At 36.5% G+C, this 20,951-nt stretch overlaps 1 protein-coding gene across 4 annotated transcripts in view; it reads left to right on the top strand.

The window, feature by feature from the left end:
- SHPRH (SNF2 histone linker PHD RING helicase) overlaps nucleotides 1-20,951 on the top strand; it is a 91,355-nt gene that overhangs the window by 51,094 nt on the left and 19,310 nt on the right. For all 4 annotated transcript variants that reach the window (XM_061428233.1, XM_061428231.1, XM_061428232.1 and 1 more), the window contains 7 exons: nucleotides 3,566-3,739; nucleotides 4,064-4,126; nucleotides 5,136-5,361; nucleotides 7,490-7,633; nucleotides 9,010-9,111; nucleotides 12,415-12,486; nucleotides 14,178-14,366. In XM_061428233.1, the coding sequence (XP_061284217.1) occupies nucleotides 3,566-3,739; nucleotides 4,064-4,126; nucleotides 5,136-5,361; nucleotides 7,490-7,633; nucleotides 9,010-9,111; nucleotides 12,415-12,486; nucleotides 14,178-14,366 (970 nt within the window). The remainder of the gene's footprint in view (nucleotides 1-3,565; nucleotides 3,740-4,063; nucleotides 4,127-5,135; nucleotides 5,362-7,489; nucleotides 7,634-9,009; nucleotides 9,112-12,414; nucleotides 12,487-14,177; nucleotides 14,367-20,951) is intronic.

Here is a 20,951-nt window from a genome sequence, read left to right as displayed (position 1 = left end):
CACTGTTTCCACTGTTTCCCCATCTATTTCCCATGGAGTGATGGGACCAAGTGCCATGATCTTCGTTTTCTGAATGTTGAGCTTTAAGCCAACGTTTTCACTCTCCACTTTCACTTTCATCAAGATACTTTTAGTTCCTCTTCACTTTCTGCCATAAGGGTGGTGTCATCTGCCTATCTGAGGTTATTGATATTTCTCCCGGCAATTCCGATTCCAGCTTGTGCTTCTTCCCGCCCAACGTTTCTCATGATGTACTCTGCATATAAGTTAAATAAGCAGGGTGACAATATACAGCCTTGACGTACTCCTTTTCCTATTTGGAACCAGTCTGTTGTTCCATGTCCAGTTCTAACTGTTGCTTCCTGACCTGCATATAGGAAACATTAAATGTATAATTCATTACACAAACATGAATTTTAAAAGCACTAGATGTAAATAAAAAGTAAGAAAATACATTTTTGAAGTTAATATTGTTTTAGATTATATGTATTCAGACATCATCTTAACACAGCTGCTCTGGTTTTTAATGAAATTTTTATCTCAGAAACCAAAGTACTCCTGTTTACTTGTTAGTGATTCTTAAGGAATGCTGTTTAGCTTGGTAATTAAGAGTGCAAGTAGGTTCTTGAGTCAAACTGCCTATGTTCATACCTCAGTTCCACCCCTTATTATCTCTGTGTTCTTAGAAGAGTTATATAAGCTCTCTCTGCCTTGGTTTCTTCATCTATAAACCCACAAAGCATTGTTGTTAAGATTAGAAAAAAGTGCTTACTTACAATACTACCTACCATTAGTATGGTGTTTAAGAGTTACCATCTATTATTATCTTTTTTTCTTCATTTAAGACCTGCAAGAGAGAGCATCACTAAGACTTGTAAATGCTAATTTGTAAGGATATTTTTCAGTCCTTACTTACGTGCTCAGATCTGAGTCAGTAAAGAGAATTTTTCCAAACCCACTTCTTCCTGTTGGTTCAAAAGTTAGTTTTTGAAGAGCAATTTAAATTTTTAATGTTACAAATAAAAAACTGTGTTTTCTTTTTGTGAATAGTATTGATAACTAACCTAATTTTAAGTATCTCTATGTAATTTTTTTTTAGCAATACTGAGAAGCTATTCTATTATACATGTTTTTTAAAAGGAGATATAACCTAATTCTTACCTTCTAACCATTAGTTTAATGAGAAGACAAGAGTTAGAAGTAATTTGAGAAATATGAGCATGCATAAACGAAGTACTGGGACTTCCCAGGTGGCTCAGACTGTAAAGAATCTGCCTGCAACGCAGGAGACCTGGGTTCGATCCCTGGGTTGGGAAGTTCCCCTGGAGGAGAGCATGACAGCTCACTCCAGTATTCTTGCCTGGAGAATCCCCATGGACAGAGGGGTCTGGTGGGCTATAGTTCATGGGGTCACAAAGAGTCAGACACAACTGAGCAACTAAGAATAGCATACCAGTACAGGAGATCTGGATTTGATCCCTGGATCAGGAAGATCTGCTGAGGAGGAAATAGCAGCCCACTCCAGTATTCTTGACTGGGAAATCCCATGGACAGAGGAGCCTAGTGGCTACAGTCCATGGGGTCACAGAAGAGTCAAACATGACTTAGCAACTAACACAGCAACAAAGTACAAAAATGAATAATGTTGTAATAAACTCCATGAACAGAAAGAAACAGACTAATGTGAAATATTGGGAAAGCCTTTTAGGAACAAGAGTAGTCTCTTATGAACAATTTGGAGAATGGTACATGGATTTTAGGAAGAAGGGTATCAGTTAGTTCAGTCGCTCAGTCGTTTCCAACTCTTTGCAACCCCGTGAACCGCAGCATGCCAGGCTTCCCTGTCTATCACCAACTTCTAGAGTTCACCTAAATCAATGTCCATTGAGTCAGTGATGCCATCCAACCATCTCATCCTCTGTCGTCCCCTTCTCTTCCTGCTCTCAATCTTTCCCAGCATCAGGGTCTTTTCAAATGAGTCAGTTCTTTACATCAGGTGGCCAAACTATTGGAGTTTCACCTTCAACATCAGTCCTTCCAATGAACACCCAGGATTGGTGGAAAAAGGAGTTTAGGATGGACTGGTTGGATCTCCTTGCAGTCCAAGGGACCCTCAAGAGTCTTCTCCAATACCACAGTTCAAAAGCATCAATTCTTCGGCGCTCAGCTTTCTTCACAGTCCAACTCTCACATCCATACATGACCACTGGAAAAACCATAGCCTTGAGTAGATGGACCTTTGTGGGCAAAGTAATGTCTCTGCTTTTGAATATGCTGTCTAGGTTGTTCATAACTTCCTTCCAAGGAGTAAGCGTCTTTTAATTTCATGGCTGCAGTCACCATCTGCTGTGATTTTGGAGCCCCAAAAAATAGTCTGCCACTGTTTCCCCATCTATTTCCCATGAAGTTTGGGACCAGATGTCGTGATCTTAGTTTTCTGAATGTTGAGCTTTAAGCCAACTTTTTCACTCTCTTTCACTTTCATCAAGAGGCTCTTTAGTTCTTCACTTTCTGCCATAAGAGTGGTGTCATTTGCATATCTGAGGTTATTGATATTTCTCCCAGCAATCTTGATTCCAGCTTGTGCTTCTTCCAGCCCAGCGTTTCTCATGATGTTCTCTGTATATAAGTTAAATAAGCAGGGTGACAATATACAGCCTTGACGTACTCCTTTTCCTATTTGGAACCAGTCTGTTGTTCCATGTCCAGTTCTAACTGTTGCTTCCTGACCTGCATACAGGTTTCTCAAGAGGCAGGTCAGGTATAGTCTTAACCTAAAAATCAAACAAATCCCATTTATATTTTTTTTACTTTTTAATTTCTTATTATTCTAGGCTTTGTTTTTCCTTTCAGAAATGCATACACACACAACCACAAATTTTTTGTCTTAACCTGGTTCATTTACAGTTTATCAGATTGGTTAACAGCTTTTGAATTTAACTCTTAGTTCTGCCACGTAGCTTTCTAACTTTAAATTGCTTTGATTCATTAAGCTTTATCTACATCGTGGGGACTGTGATGTCTTTTGAGGTTAACAGGAGAAGTGCTTGGCAAAGTGGCTGGCATTTAGTAAATGGTTAATTAAAATACATGTGGATATGTACAAGTTCCTGGTAATATGGAAAATAACTGTTGGCCATTTTTCTTCTTTCTTCTCACTTTTCTGTCTTTACTTTTCATCCTGCAGTCACCACCTCTCCACAAAGAGCATCGATGTCAGGTAGCATCAGTCAGAGTTAAAAAGAAAAAAATGTGACAATTCTGATCTTTCACAGACATCAGAGGCAGATGTCTGCCTCTGAGGCAGAACATAGGTTTTGCTTACTGTTTTTTGGTTCTGAGGCCAGCAACTATCAGATGTTTTTGTTATCTTTTATAGTGGACTACCCAATGTTATTATTCTTTGTTTACCAGCTGCATACATGCCTAAGTTAAACTCACCCAGGTGTGACTTGGTAAAACGTTGCAATTTTCTTTAACACGTTGCCAACCACTTTTTGAATTTTAAAGAAATTGACCTACTACTCTTTTCTTTGTCGTGTGTGGTGCTGGTGATGGGAATCAGATTCCATGACTGCCGAGGACTTCAGTTCTTACTGACAACACATATGGAAGAGCTCAGTAAGTTCCAGAAGCAAGTGAGAGAGGCTGTAAAAAACCTGGAGGGACCTCCATCTCGGCATGTTATTGAGTCTGCAACAATCTGCCATCTCCGACCAGTCAGACTTCCTCTCAACTGGTGGGTAATAGCAGAAATCACCTGGTGGACAGTGTCATTCCTTTGAGCTAGCTTTCTTCTGAGAGAAGAAACAGTGGCTCACATAAAACTTGTTTTCATTTGAATTCAGATAGAAATAGATATGTGTTGTTAATCTAACTTAAAAAATAAAAACCTCTCTAAGACCACATACCAGAGGACTATGTACTTTTTTTTTTTTTTCTCTAAAATGGCATATTTTTTTGTAACGAAAATGTGAAGTATAAAATACTCAGCCTCTTTTAGAGATTACCTGATTGCCAGATATGTCTGTGACTCTTTCTCTCATAATTTTTTCTTTTCCAGCTGTGTCTTTTGTAAGGCTGATGAATTGTTCACAGAGTATGAGTCAAAACTATTTTCTCACACGTAAGTTCTCTGATAGAGTAAAATGAACATTTTACAAGAGTTGGCATATTTTGTGGGGTTTTTTTAATATTTATTTTTATTTATTTACTTACTTGGCTGCCCTGGGTCTTAGTTGTAACAGACAGGATCTTTTTAGTTGTGGCATGTGGGACCTAGTTCCCTGACAGGAATCGAGCCTGAGCCCTCTGCGTTGGGAGCTCAGTCTTAGCCACTGCACCACTAGGGATGCCCTAAGACTTGGTACTTTAATGTATAGGATTCATATTTTCCTCAAAGTAATATTTTTTTCTCTCTCTTTTTCGATCAATTTATAAACGTTAGCATTTGACCATGTAACATGCTCAGTTTCCCCTTTGCTGAAGTTTACCCTGTAAATGTTCATGTCTTGTGTTAATAGTAGTATGTGTTAACTTAAAGGGAGGACACAGACTGTCCAGACAACAGATTTGAACTCAGATCCCTGCTCACTAATGCACGTAGTGGACTTCTCTCAGCCTCAAGAGAGAGGCTTTTTTTGTAAACTCATTTGTAAACTGAAGATATGTATAACCATGACATTAGCAAAATTATCCTGATTTTACAAACATGGAAATTGAGAAAAGGCTAAGTTCTGGTTGCCTCAAAAAAAAAAAAAAAAGAAAGTAATTAGAAAATAGTGTACTTTCAGGTCATCTTGTGGCCTTTTCTGTTTGTATGGTTGATAAGTGGTAATTTGTGTTTTGTATTTTAATTCTCAGAGTAAAATTTTAGCCTGGAATTTATAGCCAATTTTTACTGTGCCAGATTGCTCTTAAAAGAACACTGGTCAAATGTGTGATGCCTCAAGGCTCTGTGGTTTTTCCAAAGGCTTGCTAGCGTGATCTTGTAGACATGACATTGAAAGTTGTCAATATTGTTGATGAAATAATTGTTTTTGACCTTGCTTTTCTGTTGATTCTGCCAATCATTTTTACGGTACTTGCTACCCACTGACAGTAGTTATTGTGGTTTTCTTCTCAAACATCTTCAGAGTCAAAGGCCAGACTGCAATATTTGAGGAGATGATAGAAGATGAAGAGGGACTGGTAGATGATCGAATAACTACCACCAACCGTGGCCTGTGGGCAATAAGTGAGACAGAGCGATCTATGAAAGCACTACTGTCATTTGCAAAATCTCACAGATTTGATGTTGAATTCATTGATGAGGGAAGTAATTCAATGGATCTCTTTGAAGCTTGGAAGAAGGAATATAAGGTAACAGTTATTTAAATCTTCCTTCCACCTCTACATTAATTTTAATTGCTACTTTCCTTTTTCTCTCTTCAATTTTTAAAAATCTGCTTCAGAAAGTTGAGGTGTCATAATTTATCTTTCCATGAAATGTAATGATTGTACTAATTAATAATAAATATACTAAAGAAATAAGCAATTTCTATTTATTAAATTGCTAAAAATAATAACTAAAATGAAATTTAAATGAAACCTTCTATTTAGCCTTGAAAGTATGTTATTCTTGTTTTAGCTTGACCTTACACTGCTATTCTTTGAAATCAGAGTATTACTTTGTTTCCTTTTTTGTTTTGTTTTGCTTTTGTTCTGTAAATAACAACCAAACATCAGCAACCTTGAAGACTGAACTTAGCAAATAGTTCTCAACATACAAGACTAGAAACCATTGCAATTAATAATGCATAAAGGGACCCTTCATATTCATACTTTAATAACTTCATGAAATTCTGTACTTGAGATTCTAGAATTTATTAATTTTGAATTTTCCTTTATATCAATTCAGTTCATGTCCGACTTTGTAACCCTATGGACTGCCCTACACCAGGCTTCCGTGTCCATCACCAACTCCCACAGCTTGCTCATACTCATGTCCATTGAGTCGGTGACGCCATCCAACTCTCTCATCCACTGTTGTCCCCTTCTCCTGCCTTCGATCTTTCCTGGCATCAGGGTCTTTTCTAATGAGTCAATTCTTTGCATCAGGTGGCCAAAGTATTGGAGTTTCAGCTTCAGTGTCAGTCCTTCCAATGAATATTCAGGACTGATTTCCTTTAGGATTGACTGGTTGGATCTCCTTGCAGTCCAGTGGACTCTCAAGAGTCTTCTCCAACACCATAGTTCAAAAGCATTGATGCTTCAGCTCTCAGCTTTCTTTATCTTGATGATCCAAGTCTCAAATTCATACGTGACTACTGGAATTCTTTTTATGTAGATTTGTTAATCCCTTGTCCTATTTTGCAAGTGAGATGGGGAAGGAAATAAATAGGTTTTTGTTTAATTTATGCCATTATAATTCCATTTGATATCTTTTATTCATTTAAAGTTCTTCCTTTTAAAGCAGAATAAAAATTTCTCTCAAGAAAGAGAAGCTGTCTATCAGTTCATGTGTTTAATTGTTTAGGGAATGATACTTCTATAGAGTCCAAAGTGTTGGTTTGTAGTAATTTTTTTCTCTTCACATTACTCTTCTAAATGCAAAAGCATATTAACACCACTAATCACAGCAGGTCATGGAAGAAGACAGTACTGTATACAGTTTTCACTTGCCCCTGCAGTCTTCCTTTGAGCTCACATTAGCCACATATTCTGTGTCAGAGGAATGCTTATCACGCATTCACCCGGATCTTCGTACATTTTTTTCTCTGTGACATTGCAGAGTAAACCCTTTTAGACTGTGTAAATGAATGAGATACTGTTTCACACATCAGGATCTAACTTAGAGCATAATGTTATTGAAGACAGCATATCAAAAAATTTTATAATGACTGATACCATTTTTACAAATTTCAGAAACTTATATAACCAGATTGTTAAGTATGTGTAGATTAATATAACTCCAGTGAAAAGTACAGAATAATAAGTCCAGCTCAGAATAGTGGTTACCTCATCATTGGGGGTTGAAGGAACAATGTGTGAGGCAAGAGATCAAGGCAGTTGAGAAGGAACACAGAGGCTTTCTAAGGAGCTGACATTCTCTTTCCTGATTTGGATGATGCAGACTCAGTTGTGTATTTTAATATTTTCATTATCCTATATACATATTAAAATTGAGAATGTGAAATATTTTATAATAAAAAGTATTTCTTTAGAAAATAAAGCAGAGATTCCACCAGTCTAGTATTGAGCTCTAAAAATCTTTGATCCTACCAAGAAATCTTGGGATGTGCTGTTCCTTAGATTCTGAAGAAGCAATATACTCTAGTGTCCTGTGAAGATTATCCAGTCACACTTCATCCCCCTAATGGCCCAAGATTGCTTGCACCTTAGACCCTAATGAAAAAACTATTTATGTCTTAAGACCTCACTGAAGATTCTAAGTGATATTAACCAGTTTTAATTATGTGCTCTACCACTGTCTTTTCTGTTCCTTCAGTTGCTTCATGAATACTGGATGGCTCTGAGGAATCGTGTGTCTGCTGTTGATGAACTTGCAATGGCTACAGAACGACTGAGAGTCCGTGATCCTCGGGAGCCAAAGCCCAACCCACCAGTTCTTCATATCATTGAACCACATGAGGTAATCTACAAGTGAATCACAGAAAAGAGCACAGCAAATAGATAGTCACAAAAATCTGAGACACATAGAAGAGATCAGGACAGTGATGTTTTCAATAAATGTTCCCTGACTTCTCTTAGTTTGAGCCCTATGATGTTTCTGTTTTTGTAGGTCAAAGATGAGCAATTTCACATCTATTGTGTGCTTAGCATCACTGATTTGGTACATTTGCACGTTTATGTGTTTCTCTTTCATATTGCATATTCATCTATTCTTGAGCATTTTCTGTGTGCAAAAACCTGAAGATATTCTTGGTCAGTTTTTAGACATGTGTCCTGTTACCCCAGCATTTTCAGAACTGGAAAAGTCTTCCCCAAAGAGTGGCCAAGAACCTACCTTGCCCTGTTTTCCTTTGCTAAATGATGAACAGATATAGACAGGTTCAGTTCAGTTCAGTTGTGTCCAACTCTTGGCGACCCCATGAACCGCAGCACACCAGGCCTCCCTGTCTATCACCAGCTCCCAGAGTTTACCCAAACCCATGTCTATCGAGGCGATGATGCCATTCAACCATCTCATCCTCTGTCATCGCCTTCTCCTCCTGCCCTCAATCTTTCCCAGCATCAGGGTCTTTTCAAGTGAGTCAGCTCTTCACATCAGGTGGCCAAAGTATTGGAGTTTCAGCTTCAACATCAGTCTTTCCAATGAACACCCAGGATTCATCTCCTTTAGGAAGAACTAGTTGGATTTCCTTATAATCCAAGGGACTCTCAAGAGTCTTCTCCAACACCATAGTTCAAAAGCATCAATTCTTTGGCACTCAGCTTTCTTTATAGTCCAACTCTCACATCCATACATGACCATAGCCTTGACTAGACGAACCTTTGTTGGCAAAGTAAGATCTCTGCTTTTTAATATGCTGTCTAGGTTTGTCATAACTTTCCTTCCAAGGAGTAAGCGTCTTTTAATTTCATAGCTGCAGTCACCATCCGCAGTGATTTTGGAGCCCAGAAAACTTGACAGGTTACTATCTGTAAAATCCCTCTTTATATCTCAGAATTTAAAAAATAACTTCACCAAACTTTCCTCTTCCTATTAAAAATATAATTTTCTTTATTACTTGTTTTTGTTCCTTATATTTTTAAATCTTGTTTCTGTAAAGCTTGGAGACTGTAACTTAGAAAAACTTAGAAATGTTCATTATATACTATTTCTTCTATACAGCAAAATATATGTATTTTTTAAAATATATTCTCTAGTATCCATTTTGCACATTTGAGTTTTCACACTTAAATATGCTTCTTAAATGTTGAAAGGATGAATTAAAATAGAAGAATTGTGTGTGTTTAGTATAATGTTACCATCTTAGAATAAAGATGTTTTATTTTACTTTTTAGGTAGAACAGAATCGTATAAAACTACTAAATGATAAAGCTGTTGCTACATCCCAGCTGCAGAAAAAGCTTGGGCAGCTTCTTTACCTAACTAACTTGGAAAAGGTATTGTTTTTAAAAGATGTTACTTTTTCCCATATTACACTATCAATAAACCACTTTATTGACTCATTTTATTTAATCTGTTTGTCCCATAATTAATGCTAAAGGTGTTTTTTTAATAATTTTTTGTTTGTGTTAGTTACATGTCAGAACACTAGCTATGTCTGCAGTACCTGTGCAGATCAGAAAAGAAGATGACGTCTATAGAAAATATGTTATACAGATAATGTAAAGGGTATGAGTATATAGCATGGCACAATGTAAACAGACTAGTTCAAAACCTTGAACAGCGATAGATAGTATTACAGCATACCTCTGGTGAAGATTGCACTGTGTAATACATACACCTGCCTCCATTAATGCATTACAGCATACCTCTGGTGAAGATTGCACTGTGTAATACATACACCTGCCTCCATTAATGCATTACAGCATACCTCTGGTGAAGATTGCACTGTGTAATACATACACCTGCCTCCATTAATGCATTACAGCATACCTCTGGTGAAGATTGCACTGTGTAATACATACACCTGCCTCCATTAATGCATTACAGCATACCTCTGGTGAAGATTGCACTGTATAATACATACACCTGCCTCCATTAATGCATTTCAGCATACCTCTGGTGAAGATTGCACTGTGTAATACATACACCTGCCTCCATTAATGCATTACAGCATACCTCTGGTGAAGATTGCACTGTATAATACATACACCTGCCTCCATTAATGCATGCACAGATTTTTTTAATTTGTTATCTGAAATTGTGCAGTGTGTTTGGAAACCTACTAAATAAGAGGACATGGCAATGAAGTATTTAATGTAATTCACAGCATATTTTCTGAGTAGTAAGCAAAGTACTCTATCAGACATGGATGAATGTAATTCAGCTTTCTGGCAAGCATAAATGTGACAGTTAACAAAATAACTTATCAGAGAAGTTACTTATCAGAGAACTTATCAGAGTAGAAGATTTTTGGATAGGAAAAATGAAGCAAAGAGTAGACTACAATTGGTCCTGAAAAACTGGTGCAAAATAACATTTGAGTGAATGTCATTAAATCTCAGTGATGACAAAATGAAAAACATTCATTATCAGTAAAATAGCATGTCATTCAGAAGGTAGACTCTTGACCTAGACAGTGCAAGCTGGATCATGAAGCCACTATTTTCTAAATATAGGACTTTTTTCAAGTTATTTTCTTCTCTTTGTCCCTTCTGTAAAATAAGAATAGTAATACTCTTGTCAGACTCCTTGTAAGATTAAATGAATTAATATATGTAAATGTTTAAAGTGTTTCCTGGCTTATTAAACCATTTCTAGGTATTTGCTATTAATATTTTTATATTACAATACTATGATTGCTATTTTGGCAGGGGAAAAACAAAAGAGAAAAATTTGAGGTCAGTCTCATGCAAAAATCCAGATGACATAAGATTTCTGTACTTTAAATATGAGGGTCAAAATTAAGAGACAGTTGATCGTTTTTTTTAGTTATAGAATAAGTTGATATCCTCTATATGTTGAATTATTTTTTAAAAGGTTAAAATCCCAAAGATATAATCTATATGGGAAAACCCATTTGACTAAAAATAGAAAAAAATAGTTTATAAATGAAGGAAAATAGGAATCCATAAACTACTACACATAGGACAAATCCAACCCATCACCAGTTTTTTTTAATTTTAAAGATTTATTGAAACACAGCTATTGTCATTCATTAAGTATTGTCTGCAGCTGCTTTTGTGCTATGTAATAGCAGAGTTGAGTTGTTGCAACAGAGATCATATGGCCCACAAAGCCTAAAATATTTACTACCAGGCCCTTTATGGAAAAAATGCTAATTCTTATGTTAAGCAAATTAGAAGAGAAAACAAATAGTAGACTGTTTATAAAATAACATAGTAATGCCTTCTCTTCTGTGCATGCTCTTAGTTACTCTGCTCCCACACTGACTCTGGGCTTAGCCAGATGATTTGCTTTTGGCCTTGTGTCATAGCAGAGATTTGAAAAGTCTACGCACTTTGGGGACTTCCCAGGTAGCTCAGTGGTAAAGGATCCTCCTACCAATGCTGGCCACACAGGTTCATTCCCTGGGTCCGGAAGATCCCCTGGAAAAGGAAATGGCAACCCACTCCAAATCCCATGGACAGAGGAGCCTGGCAGGCTACAGCCCATGGTGTTGGGAAAGAAACACAGCTTAGGGACTAAACAACAGTAATGCACTTTGGCATTCTCCCAGTTGTGTTGTTTTTTTGGACTCTCAGACTAAGTGAAGAAGCCCAGGTTCCATTCTTGAGGAGCAAATACCTCAACTTAGCCCTCTCCCCAGACCAGCTCTTACCAACTGCTAGACATAAGTGTGGGGCCAGCCCAAGGCAAATCAGCCCATCCCAGAATTACCCAGGTGACCGGTAGAATCAGAAGAAATAAATGTTTTTTTTAGCCACTAAGGTTTGAGGTGGTTTGTTACATATTACCTGAAATAAATCATTAATTAAAAAGGGAAAGGATAATTCAGTTCAACTTTTTTAAATGCTTGCATACTTACATTATAGTTAATGGAGTTGTTTTAACCATTAGAACTGCTGAATCCATGCACAATTTACTTTTTTTTTCCTGCTTATAAAAGTCAAAGGGTAATCAAGAACAGTTTAGTAATTCTATGAGTCTAATTTATTTTCCTTTATCTTGTTGTCCTCAGTTTTAAAACTTGTTCATTTTGATGAGTTTGTTTTGGAAGTCTTCCAGTTTTTAAGGAGATTTTGAAAAGCTATTTTGACATGATTTCCAGGCGTAGATAGCTCTCAAATTAATAGTATTTCTGCTTAGTGAAATTAGAGAAAGGGTCCCGAGAAGAAATCAGTATTAATAAGGAATTATGTGAATAAATGCTGCCTCTTCCCATGTCTGTGATCCTGTGCCAACTGGATATGCAGAATACCTATTTCTTTATCAAAAAAAAAATCTAGCATGAAAGTAAAATTTGAGAATTTAGCTAAATTATATCAATATTTTGCTTTTTATTTTGCCTTCTATAATCACAAAAAATCATAAATATAGTACTATGACAACTTTCACAAGTGTATTAAAAATTGTGTCCATGTTTTTGTTCACTCCTTAAATAAATGTTATTTGTACATCTCAGGATTGATAATATTAGGTAATATATGAATTATTAGGTCATCTCAATTATTATTTTAATTCAATTGCCAATATTTACCTTTATAAATGAGTTGTAAAACATGTATGAGCTTTTAAAATGTAACTAATACATGTTTTATTTCTTCTTTTTTGGACAGTCTCAGGACAAAACATCAGGAGGTATTAATCCAGAACCTTGTCCAATCTGTGCTCGGCAACTGGGAAAACAGGTGAAATTATAATAAATACTGCATACATTTATAAAATACTGTACAGTTTTCAAAGGCTTCTACATACAAATTCCCCTGCTCCACCCTCAAACCTTGCATGCAAGGCGAATATTATCTCTGTCTTAAAGATAGGGCCAGAGGTTAACTAACATGCTTAATGTCAAATATGTTTGAACAGTGTTTTTTCTCTTAAGTGATGGATCAAACATGTTTCTAGAATAACCCCATCTTTTTCATTAAAGATGAATAATTTTAAGCATTGTTTTCAGTCATTTGACTGTCAGTTTATCATGGATATTTGGGAATTGTACAGAAATACAATACAACATACACAGATTTATATATGGTATTACAAATTTATAGTAACATAGTTCTTACTTAATATTATTAATATCTAATAGTACCAGAATTTAAAGCACAAATAACAGTAATCCTAAAGGAATTCATGTGTTTGAATATTAGTGTACAAATGTCTAAAATAAATGGTACTGTATTAGTTCTCCTCAAAAAGATTATTTTTATTTTATAAAATGTGATTTATGATACTCTAAGTTCCTACTTTGTGTGATAAATAAATATGTAATAGCGGAGAAGGCAATGGCACCCCACTCCAATACTCTTGCCTGGAAAATACCATGGATGGAGGAGCCTGGTAGGCTGCAGTCCATGGCGTCGCTAAGAGTCGGACACGACTGAGCGACTTCACTTTCACTTTTCACTTTCATGCATTGGAGAAGGAAATGGCAACCCACTCCAGTGTTCTTGCCTGGAGAATCCCAGGGACGGCGGAACCTGGTGGGCTGCTGTCTATGGGGTCGCACAGAGTCGGACACGACTGAAGCGACTTAGCAGCAGCAGTAGCATGTAATAGAATATTCTTTTTTTTTTTTAATATGAAAAAGTTTTTTCTTTTTTTTAAAATGAGTAAGTGTCTCTGGCATTTTTTTTCCTATGAACTAAGAGTAAAAGTTTAAATATATGAATTCTGCACTCTGACCATCAGTAATCAGAAAGCACATACCTGTTAGTCTCCATGATTTATGGAGAATATTTAAAGGATATTTTATTGATAATAAATCTTAAAAGGATAGATTAGAAACTGAGCAAAAGAATATTAATCAAGGTAATACTGGAGATTACTGATAAAAAATAAGTGATAAAAACATTTTGACAAAAATTACTATAATAATGGAAAGGATCATAGTGTAAGTAGTTTCTTTTAGTTTTGATGAGATTCATGCAACTAGTTTGAGAAATGTTATCGTCTTTATCATTTGCATCTCATTTTCTGTATAATAAATGCTTTAATATATAAAAATTAAATCTGTTTAATAAGTTGTATAGAATGTATTGAATATGATATCTCAGTTAATATTGTAGTCAATCTATTACTCTATTAGAGTAATTTGCATTTTTCGTAAATACTGAAATGAGAACACCAACATCTTATGAAATATTGATGACTATTAGTCCTCCTATTAGTGTGAGCAGAACTAAAAACTATGGTTCACTAAAAAATAGTTTAAAAGTATAATTTAGTTTTTATGACTTAAAGGTTTTTTATTATATATCATGAAATATTTAGGAAATGAAATGATGGCACTCTTCCTCTCCTTTTAATAGATTTATAGATTGGAAGGCATCTTTGATAGCATCTTGCTGAGGCATATTCTGTGTGTTTTCTTCTTTAGTGGGCAGTACTGACCTGCGGGCACTGTTTCTGTAATGAGTGCATTTCAATTATTATCGAACAGTACAGCGTGGGGTCTCACAGGAGCTCCATCAGGTGTGCCATCTGCCGCCAGACCACATCTCACAAAGAAATCTCCTATGTTTTCACCTCAGAGAAAGCCAGCCAGGAAGAGGACATCCCTGTGAAGGTAAAGTCGGTTAAGAACATGCGTAGTCTGAGCAGTGTAATAGAAGTTAGTATCTGGCAGTGAGAGCATCAGAATCAGAGCAAGGCTGGCTCAGTGACTATGAAGCAACTACTGTTGACGGTAGATACACTGCCTGAAAGCCTCAGTACATCTACTCATTCCTCATGGTAGGAACACAGGAATGCTTTTTCAAACACAGTAATAATTATGCCCACTACAGCAAAAAAGTGACATCTTAGAATTCCAGTCCTTTTTTTTTAAATAGTGTTTCTGAGCACTACAGCTATTAGATAGAGCTCTGATTCACATCCAGGTTTCTTTTCTTCATTCTTCCATTCAGCCCAGTGTATCAGGAAAAAGAAGATATGCCCCACCAAATTGAGGGATAAAATAAATTGATTCCTGAAGTTATTAGTGAAGACTGTCACAAGGAGATAGTGCATTTTTAGATGGCATGGATTGATATTTCAGACTAGCCAAAACTTTGCTTTGTTTTCCTAATTTTTTTTCCCATGCTTCATTCAGAACTTTAAGAAGACTATAATTTAAAATGCAAATAAAATAAATTCCAGATTTGTTGTTTAGTTGCTAAGTTGTGTCCAACTCTTTTGTGACCCCCATGGACTGTGGCCCACCAGGCTCCTCTGTCCATAGAATTTCTCAGGCAAGAATACTGGAGTGGGTTGCCATTTTCTTCTCCAGAAGCTCTTCCCAACCCAGGGATCAAACCCACGTCTCCTACATTTACCACTGAGCCACCAGGGAAGCCCAAAATCCAAGTAGGATCTGTAACTGGACTTTCTGCCTGAGGGGGTATTTATTTAATGAAAAGCCTTTACTAGGTTTTTTGTTCTTTGTTTTATATAAACGTGCTTTTTCTGTTTGTTTTCCTAACCAAACTTAGAGGACAATTCAACAACTGAGTATGGTAGAGAATGCAGGCCAGAAGAAGCAGTTGGAAGACTGATGGAGCTGGCTCATAAGCTAGAAGTAGTAGAATATGTTTCATTAATTCCTTCTCCTTCTGGGTCCCTGCTGCTCTCTGCTCACTTATTGTCCAAGGTTATATTTTGTGAGTAAACTTAACCACAGGTCCTTATCAGAGAATAGGAGACCTTTTTATTATTATTACTATTACTGAAATATAGTTGATTTACAGTATTAGTTTCAAGTGTACAACAAAGTAAATCAGTTAAACATATGCATGTGTCCACTTTTATTTTTTTAAGATTCTTTTCCCATGTGTGTCATTAAGAGTATTGAGTAGAGTTCCCTGTGCTATGCAGTAGGTCCTTATTAGTTCTCTGTTTCATATAGAGTAGTGTATATATGTCAATACCAGTGTCCCAATTTATCACTCCCCCTGGCAACCATAAGTTTGTTTCCTACTATTGTGACTTGTTTCTGTTTTATAGATTCCACATATGAGCAATATCTTGTGATATTTGTATTAGTTCTTTTCAAAGAAGTTAGGTATTCAGTACTCCAGATGTGACTGTAGAAATGGGTAACTCAGGTGAGGTGGTAGAAGCTGAAGCAATGAAATTTGAATGTTGAGTAAGTGGTCCAAGTGGAAGGTATATAATATCTGGAGCTGATTATACTTTAGCCTGTTGACCACGCAGTGAACTGCTTTCTTTTTCAGTTCACCCCCCTCCTCTCCTCCTACTCTTAAAGTTTTTTCCTTCCTTTCCTTTGCATAAAGTCTTTTTTCTTTCCCTGTCTCTTCTCCTCTGGCCTCAGGCATCCCATCAGCCACAGATGGCATGCGTGGCTAAGAAGGGCTGCTGACCCTTCAGTGAACACATTCATGACAGTACAGGGAACAAGCATAAGAAGGAACTGCTGTGTCAGACTTCATGCAGTAAGGTTTAGGAAGTGATTGCCCTGGCTACCAGTAAACAGCACCATCTCTCTGAAACTGAGGGCATCAAACCCAAACACCTGTTCATTTTATGGCAACTCTCCTAGACACCTAGGAGAAAGATCAGGACAGTTACATATGCTGTCCTATTGGGACAGGAATATCAGTGTACAAATACTGTATATTATGCTCTGACTTTTTCCTGTCTTTCGTGGATATTGATGAACACATGAATTAATTGAAGGATCTACCAAAAAAAAAAAATTTATAGCATTGAAACATGTTTACATTACCATATATAAAATAGATAACCAGTGTAAGTTCTGGGGATAGAGTGGAGAGGGAAGTGGGAGAGGGGTTCAGAATGGGGGGGGACACATGTATACCTGTGGCTAATTCATGTTGATGTATGACAAAAACCATCACAATATTGTAAAGTAAATATCCTCCAATTAAATAATTTTTTCCAAAAAGAATACAGAATTTATCAAATTTAAATTATCTTATATGTACATACACTTACGTTTGCTTTTTATTAAATACATGACTGAGTATTATACTTACTATGCAAGCAAGTTTTATCACTTTTCTGCATTCTCACATTGCTTCTCTCTGCATTTACTTTTTGTTTTCTGTCACCATTTCTGTCTGCCACTTCCACCTTCTGCTGCCTGTGTCCTTTTCTGACTGTCACATTTCTGCCACCTTCTTGAAGCATCTGCTTGTTTTCTCAGACTCGCACTGCACTCTGACCGTCTGAGATTGTCCCATTTAATTGATCACGTCATCTGTCTTAGAGTTGAGGGATATAAAGATGGCTCTATGTAAATACCGAAGGCATTGTATTGAAATTTATTTCATTAAAGTTTTTATCTGAAATGTTCACTTCACTCTAAGCATTCATGTCCAGACACTCGGACACAGCAAACAATGTAATTTCATACGTGGTGCTTAATCATCTAGCTGATCTCTGGTAAAGGATATTTGGAGAACATAAAAATAGAATTAAATAATATAAGACTTTTTTTTTCCTACTGGTATTTCCCAGTGTAAGGAATCCTATTGATTGACCACGGAAATAAAATGAATGAAGTATTCATTAGTGAATTAGGGTATGCATTTAAGTTAAAGACTGTCACTACCCTAACAGCAGTGTCACAGTATTCCTAAATGACCCTTGGAACCTCCTGGGCATTTCGCAAAGTAAACAAAATTCCCCCTGCGAGTTCTGACAACTGCCAGGCATTTTAGAGGGTGAAGTAGGCCTCCTGGCAGAACATAGGCCCCATGTGACCTGTTCCCTGTGTCCTCAGTTTGGCTCTCTTTCATACAAAGCATTTTTGTCATTGGAAACCCTGACCCTGTAATGAACAAGATTCTTATGTCATAAGAAGTTTCTATCCAAAAGAGAATACATGGATATAGCCACAGCACAACAGCACCCGCTACACACACAGCACTTCAGCTTCTCAAACTTTTGAGTGCCTAGTGATCAAGTGCTCTTGTTTTTTAAATTAAAGTATATTTTCAGGCTGCATTCCCGTAACTTTTAACTTGTAAGATCTTGGATCTGGTCCAGAAATCTGCATTTTTAACAAGCAGATCTGCTGGTGAAGATGTTTTATACAACCTTTTTGTAGAGGAAAAAAAAAATACTGTATTTCTACATTAAAACTCAGAGAAACCTAGCAATACCATTTGTAAAACTATACTATGTGTAGGATCATGTTGTTTCTTTTCCTTTTTTTTTTTTTCCAGTTTTTATTCAGTTTACTTGAAGGTGACTTGTAAAGTCTGTCTTGTACTTTCTAACTATAATTAAAATATCTAGGTGGGATAAAACTGACTGTAAAATTCTGACTGAGTTTAAAGTTGACATAAAATAATTTGGTAAATATAATCCACAAGTGGCTATATTTAAATATGCTCCTCTAAGTATTCTTATATAAGATATTTGATATTATCTTGTTGTTGTTGGTCATTCGCTCAGTCATGTCTGGCTCTTTGTGACCCCATGGACTTCAGCACCCCAGGCTTCTCTTGAGCTTGCTCAAATTCGTGTACATTGAGTCGGTGATGCCATTCACCCATCTCATCCTCTGTTGTCCCCTTCTGCTCCTGCCTTCAATCTTTCCTGGCATCAGGGTCTTTTCCAGTGAGTCAGCTCTTTGTTTTAGGTGGCCAAAATATTGGAGCTTCAGCTTCAGCATCAGTCCTTCCAGTGAATATTCAGGACTGATTTCCTTTACAATTGACTGGTTGGATCTCCTTGCAGTCCAAGGGACTCTCAAAGAGTCTTCTCCATCACCACAGTTCAAAAGCATCAATTCTTCGGCACTCAGCTTTCTTTATAGTCCAACTCTCACATCCTGCATGACTACTGGAAAAACCATAGCTTTGACTAGATGGATCTTTGTTGGCAAAGTAATGTCTCTTCATTTTAATATGCTGTGTAGGTTTGTCATAGCTTTTTTTCCAAAAAACAAGCAACTTTTAATTTCATGGCTGCAGTCACCACCTGCAGTGATTTTGGAAGCCAAGAATATAAAGTCTGTCTGTTTCCATTGTTTTCCCCATCTATTCCCCATCTATTATATTTACATATAATATCCCCCATAACCTTTGGGTCCAAATAAAATTTTTAACTTTTTTGCAATTGCTACGTTTTTATCTCTTTGAAATAATTATTCAAAATACTTTAAAGAACAGGATATTTTTGTAGCTAAGTGCACTTGTAAAATTTCCCACCTAGGCTGCCTGGGTGGAGTTTCCACTGGACTTTATTGAAGAAACATGTGGAAAGCCCAACCATTCTCCCAGGCAAGAACTTGAAAAATATTCCTGATTTGTGAGATCAATCATATATAAACTGTGTAACTGCACTAAATTGTATCTGTCACTATCAACTTGGGTTTTTAGCATGGTGAACAGGTGCAGACAGAAATAAAATAATGTTAACTGATCTTACTCAGCTAGAACTACTATGGACAGCACAGGCAAATTGAAGAGTCGGCTCTACTTTAAAAGGAGCCCAGCATAAAAGTAATGAAAGAAAGTCCCAAGACAGGAAATTACTTCCTCCGTACTGTTTTCCTAAAAATAGGAAACATTCAGGTTATTTGGAAGTTACAAACCAGTAAGAAAACCTAAAGAAAAATCTGTGACCTATTACCAAATTATAGCCCTAGTTATAACTGATGAACGATTATAGTTCTTTTGGGGGCATGAGGGAGCTAAATTGTATAAATTTGTCTTTTTAAAAGTAATGTTCTTCAGTTAAATGAATTTTCAAAAAAAGCTCTTATCTCAGGATTTTTGAGTCTTATAGTAAGTTTAAAAGACTGCAAAAAATCTATCCAAGTAATAGCTGGAAAATGTAAATACTATCTCTGCTCTGTTTCAGCTGTGATTGTCCCATTTCTAACAAGGCTGACACTCCTTTCCTGTTGCAGCTAACAGAGGCAAGGCACCCATTTGACCCTAGAGCAGTGAGAGGTGCTGTAGGTACAGTATTACACAGCACTAGAGTAATGACGTAATTCAGAAGACCAGTTCATTTATAATAAAATGCGTGTTAGTTGCTCAGTCATGTCTGACTCTTTGCAACCCCATTGACTGTAGTCTCCTCTGTCCATGGAATTCACCAGGTGAAAATATTGGAGTAAGTAGCCATTCCCTTCTCTAGGGGATCTTCCCAACCCAGGGATCCAACCTGGATATCCTGCATTACAGGCAGATCCTTTACCATCTTAGCCACCAGGGACGTGTTTATCACTTATGATAAACACAATCCCAATTGTATCACTGATACAATAAGTTTTTAAAGTTTCCAGAATTACAAGTTTCCCACACATTCCCTTAAAACCCTTATTCATCTGTCAAAAATCAGTATAATGTTATTTTTTAGTTGAAGTAATTTATACAAAAGATTAAAATAAATGAGAATGAAATGAATGGCGCAGAGTGAAAACTAACATTCTCCTTCATCCATCCTACTTTGCCATGCCACTGTGAACAATTTCTATTTTTAGTTACAAAGATCACCTCTATGATTCTCAGTAATATACATCAATTTTGTTTCTTAAAGTACTAGCTTTAGACAGTATCTGCTGGCTCCTCATTTTAAAATAGGAGAAAATTAATGCATCTATTCCTCCTTTCTATTTTTGTGATAGTATCATTTTTATATTATAATATTTATACATCCACATTTTGTTATATAAATACTTTTCATTACGGAACCAAGCAGAGTGATTGAAGTCATGCAGAAAGGAGCAGAATCCTGATCCTATATCGTTTAAATTTCACTTTTCAGTGAAGAATCCTAGTCTAATAGAAGTTCTCATTTTTTTAGCTAACTTCCTGCACTTCTGTGTCAGCCTTATCTGATATCATTATTCATGTAGCCCTCATTCTTTGATTCTTTTTTTCACTGTGCTATAACTGCATCAAGAAATTTTAACATGATGAGCATGTGAATGGCAAATCAGTTTTTGCACTTCTGAAAATGACTTTATTCAGCCTTCGCTTTAGAGTCATAAGTGATTGGCCTCATTACTATGAGACATTATTTGACATGTCTTGTATATCTTAGTTTGTGTGTATTTCACATGTATAGAATATATATACTAATATGGTGGCTCAGACAGTAAAGAATCCACCTGCCATGCAGGAGACCTGGGTTCAATCCCTGGGTTGGGAGGATTCTCTGGAGAAGGAAA

The sequence above is a fragment of the Bos javanicus genome, chromosome 9, assembly GCF_032452875.1.
Source record: "Bos javanicus breed banteng chromosome 9, ARS-OSU_banteng_1.0, whole genome shotgun sequence".
Lineage (NCBI taxonomy): Eukaryota > Metazoa > Chordata > Mammalia > Artiodactyla > Bovidae > Bos > Bos javanicus.
This window is presented reverse-complemented; position numbering and strand designations above follow the sequence as displayed.